At 36.7% G+C, this 7,225-nt stretch overlaps 1 protein-coding gene across 1 annotated transcript; it reads left to right on the forward strand.

Annotated features, from left to right (window-relative positions):
• Positions 1–2,949: 2,949 nt before the first annotated feature.
• On the forward strand, positions 2,950–3,902 carry LOC121476140 (putative olfactory receptor 52P1). The gene is given in 2 exon segments (XM_041729878.1): positions 2,950–3,658; positions 3,661–3,902. Coding segments are annotated over 2 exon segments (951 nt in total).
• Positions 3,903–7,225: the final 3,323 nt, after the last annotated feature.

A 7,225-nucleotide genomic window follows, 5' to 3' on the forward strand; every position in this document is an offset into this window, starting at 1 on the left:
GCTATCTATCATCTCTCTCTCTTTCTATCTATCACACAGACAGAAATAGCCAGAGAGAGCATGAGTAGGGGTGGAGATGGGGGTGTGGTGTGGGAGAGGGCCATAGGAGCAGGGAGAAGCAGACTTCCTGCTGGGCAGGGAACCTGAGGTAAGGCTCAATCCCAGGACCCTGGGATCATGATCCAAACCAATTACAGAGGCTTAACTGACTGGGCCACCCAGACACTCCTTAGCATTACCTTATAAGTAAATTTACTGATGTCTATAGACCTGCTTTTATGACTAAGTATGTATATATCACAAAGCAATTAAGCTTATTATTTTTGTTCTGTGTAATTTTTTCTACCTAAAAGTCATGTTTATACTTCTAGATGTACTACTCACTTGCTGTATACCTATTTCTCTGCCAAACATCCTCTTGAATTTTTGGTTTTCCTAAATGGAGGAACAGGGAAAAACCTATAAACCTATAAAGATCTTTTTATTAAACTTAAACATCTTTTATAGTTTAAATGTTCAATATTCTCAATTTCTTTTTTTTTAATTAATTTTTATTGGTGTTCAATTTACCAACTTACAGAAAAACACCCAGTGCTCATCCCGTCAAGTGTCCACCTCAGTGCCCGTCACCCATTCCCCTCCAACACCCGCCCTCCTCCCCTTCCACCACCCGTAGTTCGTTTCCCTGAGTTAGGAGTCTTTATGTTCTGTCTCCCTTCCTGATATTTCCCAATTTCTTGCCCCAAATTCTTATCTCTACCTGAGGTTATGGGACTCACATCCAATGTGACAATCCAAAACTCTGGGTCTCTGTATTCTGGATAATGTTTAAATTCTGAATTCTTCTGAAATATTTATAATGATTAACTCAAATTTGAATTCCCACTTTCATATACAGAAACACCTCAGATACTTACATAGGTCCAGAGTAGTATATGCTTAAGAGGAGAATATGCACATTATAACCAGAATGTTTTTTTCTGAACAGATATTACATGATAATTCAAAGAGGTATTGCCAATAGTAATACTTATTAATATTTATTGAACTTTCGTATCAGATGAGTTTCAGGAGTAGATATTGGGAACAATTACAAATTTTTAAAAAGGCAACATATGAAGACAAGCGTGTGCATTTCCGAATTGTTATATTAGGAAATTAGATCCTCAGAAGAAGGTTTGAGGGCCATTACTGGAACAAAAGGACAAGACCAGTGAAGGATCATGAAAAGATGCTTGTAGCACTGAGACCTGGAGTACTGGATTGGAATTATTGCTCTCACTGTCATTAGAAAGGTTGCAAAACAAGAGTCAAGGACAGGAATCTGAGGAGCAGAATGCCAAATGGACTTATATTATTCCCATTAGCTAAAAATGTGTGTTGATAGCAATGTCTAAATTATCTGAAGGAATGAGGAAATATTTTCAAAAAAGAAAAATAATTGTCAAGGCAGATAACTTATTTACAATTTTCCGCCATCACTTAAAATGCTAAATTAAGTTTCATGTAAATCTTTTTAAAAATAGCATATGGTAACTTCATCTAATGTTGAAAACAGTCAACTGTTTTTGGATAGCTCAGAAAAAAAAACAACAACAGTTTTTCCTCATTATCTGAAACACAGTATACACTTAAAAAATTGGGTGGATTGATAAATGCAGTCTTTTAGGTACTTGTTTGTGAATTACATAAAAGGTTGTAGAGATATAGCCATGGGGAAAAAAAGAACTTGTGTTCTGGACAATATTAATTTAAAATTCGGATGATACATCTGTGTTTTTCTACTATTTCAGCTAATACCCCTCACTTTTGATACATGCTTCCAATATCCTGTCCTCCTTCTGATTATCTTTAAGATCTTTTCTGAAATAAGAAGGCATTAGCCATGAGTGAGAATAAGGTTTTATTTTTAATGTTCACAAGAATTTTGGTTATATTTAAGCTGCTTGGACTTCTTATTATGCATTCCTGATTATTTAAGTTGTCTGTGGTCTACCATATTGTTAAAATTACAATTGCCTTTTGTATAACCTGCAAATTATTGTATATATGCATGTGTGCATCTGTGTGTTTGTGTATGCCTGCATGAATTTTCACACTTGATTGAAAATTCCTTGAGAGCAGTGGCCTTTGTCTTTCTATTTTTTTTATAAATTTATTTTTTATTGGTGTTCAATTTGCCAACATATAGAATAACACCCAGTGCTCATCCCATCAAGTGCCCCCTCAGTGCCCGTCACTCAGTCACCCCCACCCCCAGCCCACCTCCCCTTCCACCACCCCTAGTTCGTTTCCCAGAGTTAGGAGTCTTCATGTTCTGTCTCCCTTCCTGATATTTCCCACACATTTCTTCTCCCTTCCCTTATATTCCCTTTCACTATTATTTATATTCCCAAAATGAATGAGGACATACACTGTTTGTCCTTCTCCGATTGACTTACTGCACTCAGCATAATACCCTCCAGTTCCATCCACCTTGAAACAAATGGTGGGTATTTGTCGTTTCTAATGGCTGAGTAATATTCCATTGTATACATAAACCACATCTTCTTTATCCATTCATCTTTCGATGGACACCGAGGCTCCTTCCACAGTTTGGCTATTGTGGCCTTTGTCTTTCTTAAAGCAAAGTTGATGTCTATATCACACAATTGAAAAAATCCTAGGCACAAAGAAGCAGAAATTTTATCACTGCTTGTATACTTAATAGATAATGGAAATATAAAACTAGAACAGAAAAAAAATTGAACAGTGAAGAGAAAATTTAAAAAGAAGTGATTAACCCAACAACTTACGGAAGGTTTAGAGGAGAGTCAGCCCTTGACATAGGCTATTTTAGTGTGCCTGGAATCTCCATAAATAAATAATTATTCTGTCAACTTGATTTCTTCCTATAGGAAACTAGCCTCACTTCTTTGCACCAGAGCATGCAAACTCTCCAGTTTTAATATGGCAGACAATGCTACACATAGCTACATCTCATCTTTTTTCCTGGTTGGTATTCCTGGTTTGCAAGCTTTTCACTGCTGGATTGGCATCCCTGTCTGCCTCCTGTTTGCCCTGGCCCTGCTGGGGAACAGTGTAATCATCATCACCATCAAAATAGAACCCAGCCTCCATCAGCCTATGTATTTCTTCCTTTGTATGCTGGCAGTGAATGACATGGCTCTTGCCTCTTCCACAGCCCCCAAGATGCTGGGTATCTTCTGGTTGGATTCTCACAAGTTTGACTTTAGTACCTGTCTAGCACAAATGTATTTTATCCACACATTCTGCATAATTGAGTCAGCCCTCTTGGTTGCCATGGCCTTCGACCGATATGTAGCTATTTGTATCCCACTGCGTTATACAACCATCTTGACAACACCAATGGTCACTAAAATGGGTCTAGCTGGTGTGATCCGAGCTACCTTTATGGTTTTGCCCTGTCCTCTTCTTATTAAAAGGCTACCATATTACACTAAATATGTTATCAATCATGCCTACTGCGAGCACATGGCTGTGGTGAAGTTGGCCAGTGCCAACACCCTCATTAACAGAGCATATGGAATCTCTGTGGCCCTTTCAGTGATGGTGTTGGACCTAGGGCTCATAGCCACATCCTATATCAAGATCCTTCAGGCAGTCTTCCGGCTATCTTCTCAGAATGCCCGCTCTAAGCGCTGGGCACCTGTGCTGCCCATGTCTGCACTCTACTTGTATCGTACACACCTGCACTGTTTAGTTTCCTAACTCACCGTATTGGCAAGAAGGTACCTCCAAGCATTCATATAATTTTTGCAAGTTTGTATCTTTTGGTGCCTCCTACAGTCAATCCCCTGGTGTATGGTGTCAAGACCAAACAGATTCGTGACCGAGTGGCTGGTCTCTTCCTCCCTAACAAGAAGATTTCTGGAAACTAAAATATGTAAATACAAACCCGTATTGGCAGATTCTGTTCTATGAAATCATGGTACATTAACAATAGTTGCAACTTTGTCCCCAACACACAATTTCTCAATTCAGTTTTATTTCTCAGCAGGGATATTTGATGCTGTACATTTTTCTCTCTTTTTTCATTTTTTAATATTTCCCTTTCTTTCTCTTGGAAATAAGCTTCATGGAAAGCGTTCAATAAATACTTGCAATAACTGTTATTTATTATTGACATCATTTTGTATTCTATATTTATGAATAATATTTTATGATATTCACAAATGTGAAATAACTAGGTTAATTTTCGTAATAATCTTAAAATTCTCAGTATATTGGACAATGTAATTTAAGAAAGCAAATTATTTTCCAATTCACACTGTTACATGTACAGATTCAAAATTCTTCAGTAAAAGTCGTCACTTTCAAGTTTCATTTTACTTGTTATAACAGTTGTAATAACGGCTTAACACTCAAATAATGATCACTGTGGGTTTGGCTGTTTACTAAGCCTTTTACATTTATTTACTCCTTTAGTCCACAAAACTATACTGTGATGTGGGTAGTATTATTATTCTCCTCGTACCAAGTAGGAAACTGAGGCACAAAAAGGTTTAGTAAATTGCATAAAGGCAACTCCCCTAGCACAAGGCAATGTAAAATTGAACCCAGGGACTCTGGCTTTCAAAATACATGCTCTGTATTATGCAATATTGCCCACTAATATACTTACTTACTTGCCTTGTAAATATGGAGGCTTATTCCTCTATTTTAATTTTTTACCCTCCTACATCTCCTCTTCTTTTCTATATTGTTGTATATATTTCTTAAGTTTCCTTAAAATCCCTTATAAGTGATAAATCTACTACAATACCTTGACAACACCCCAAGCAAGAATTACTTCTACTTTACTAGAAAATTGTCAAATCAGTACAGCCTGGTAACACTATTACTATACAATCATTATGTGGTTTCACTCATACTGGGAATATAAAAAATAGTCAAAGGGATTATAGGGGAAAGGAGAGAAAATGAGTGGGAAAACTCAGAGAGGGTGACAAAACACGAGAGACTCCTACTCTGGGAAACAAACAAGGGGTAGTAGAGGGGGAGGTGTGCAGGGAGATGAGGTGACTCGGTGATGGGCACTGAGGGGGGTGCTTGACGGGATGAGCACTGAGTGTTATATGTTGGCAAATCGAACTCCAATAAAAATATACATATAAAAATAAAAAATTAAAAAAATATATATATACTTTCAAAACTTAAGGAAAACTCTAAGATTCTGAAAACACTATTTACACATATGTTATTCCCCTCTCCTTTTTCTTTTTTAAAAAATCTATCTCTTTCCTCTTTTCCTTCAGTATCATTTGTTTTGATCACTCATTCAGTGATGAAGTTGAAAATGCTTCACTTCTAAGTTTAATGTTACTATGCATGGAACATAGAAGAAAATACATTGGACATATCTATAGAATGCTCTGTTCAAATGCTCTTTTACTTTAGATCATCATGGGATGTAGTGTTCATTGAATCAGAAATTGCTGGGTTTTGACCAACATTGGTATATATTTTGTGGACAATTCATATTCATAAACATTTGTTTGTTCTCAAATGAATTAGTTCCTCAAAACTTTACCTTTTTAGATGTTTCATCTACAGCCATATTCTTGTTTGTCAAACTCAAGTTTAAATACTGCTTCCATAACTGATAGCTAGGTGAGTGTCATTTTTAACATTATAAATCCTAACTTCACCATTGGTAATGTGGAAAATAGTTTTTAAACTTCATAGTGTTAAAGTAAGAATTTAATGAGACTACAGATGAAACAGTTTCACAGTAGTCAACACACCAATAGTCAATAGATTGACAATAGTCAATCTTCCAAACACACCAATTCTCACTGCTATGATAGGTATTGAAAATATGAAGATCGGGATCCCTGGGTGGCTCAGCGGTTTGGCGTCTGCCTTCGGCCCAGGGCGTGATCCTGGAGTCCTAGGATCAGTCCCACATTGGGCTCTCTGCATGGAGCCTGCTTCTCCTTCCCTCTGCCTGTGTCTCTGCCTCTCTGTGTGTGTGTGTCTCTCATGAATAAATAAATAAAATCTTAAAAAAAGAAAATATGAAGATCAATTAGTAAATTTATTTTTTCAAATATCTAAATAGAGCTCCCAACTGAGTATCTACTAGGAGATCCTATTTCTTTAATTTAACATGCCCCAAAGAGGACATTCTGCACTTACTCCCCCACCCAAATCATTATAAAAAATGTCTTCTCTCCGTGAATTACATGCCAAGTCACTGAAAAAAGTTACACAAAAACAATTAATGTCATAGAGTATTTATTTTCAAATATAAGGCAAAGATACATGGAAACTAAGTGGTAAAAAAATATTAAGTAAAGAGAAAATAAAATTCACCAGCCATCTCAGATAATGTAGACAAAAAAGTAAATATAATATAGTTAAAAACATGTAGATGATGGGGTGCTTGGGTGGCTCCATTGCTTAAGCATCTGACTCTTGATCTCAGCTCAGGTCTTGATCTCCGGGTCATGAGTTTAAGTCCAACATTGGAGACTACTTTAAAAATAAATACGTAGATAATTATCAAACAACAGAAAAACATCAAGTCTGAGAAAATTCTAATTGAAGAATATTGGAGGAGATGCCAAGGAAAGGCTGATTTGAGCATTGAAGAATGATGATAATATTACCAGGCAACAGGGGGAGGGTTTCCAAGTAGAGGTAACATCTCAATAGCAGTGAATAGACATAGTAAAAAAAAATAAAAAAAAAATGCCTGCAGAAGATAGTGATGTTATAAAAACAAAAGAAAAAAAAGCTTCAAGGAAAAACATACAATTAGAAAAGCAGTTGGTGGTATCTTTTGCTGTGCAAAAGCTTCTTATCTTGATGAAGTAAGTCCCAATAGTTCATTTTTGCTTTTGTTTCTCTTGCCGTCATAGATGAATCTTGCAAGAAGTTACTGCGGGCGAGTTCAAAAAGGGTGTTACTTGCGTTCTCCTCTAGGATTTTGATGGAATCTTGTCTCACATTAAGATCTTTCATTCATTTTGAGTTTATCTTTGTGTATGGTGCAAGAGAGTGGTCCAGTTTCATTCTTCTGCATGTGGATGTCCAATTTTCCCAGCACCATTTATTGAAGAGACTGTCTTCTTTCCAGTGGATAGTCTTTCCTCCTTTGTCGAATATTAGTTGACCATAAAGTTGAGGGTCCACTTCTGGATTCTCTATTCTGTTCCATTGATCTATGTGTCTGTTTTGTGCCAGTACCACACTGTCT

The sequence above is a fragment of the Vulpes lagopus genome, chromosome 15 (genome assembly GCF_018345385.1).
Source record: "Vulpes lagopus strain Blue_001 chromosome 15, ASM1834538v1, whole genome shotgun sequence".
In the NCBI taxonomy this organism is placed as follows: domain Eukaryota; kingdom Metazoa; phylum Chordata; class Mammalia; order Carnivora; family Canidae; genus Vulpes; species Vulpes lagopus.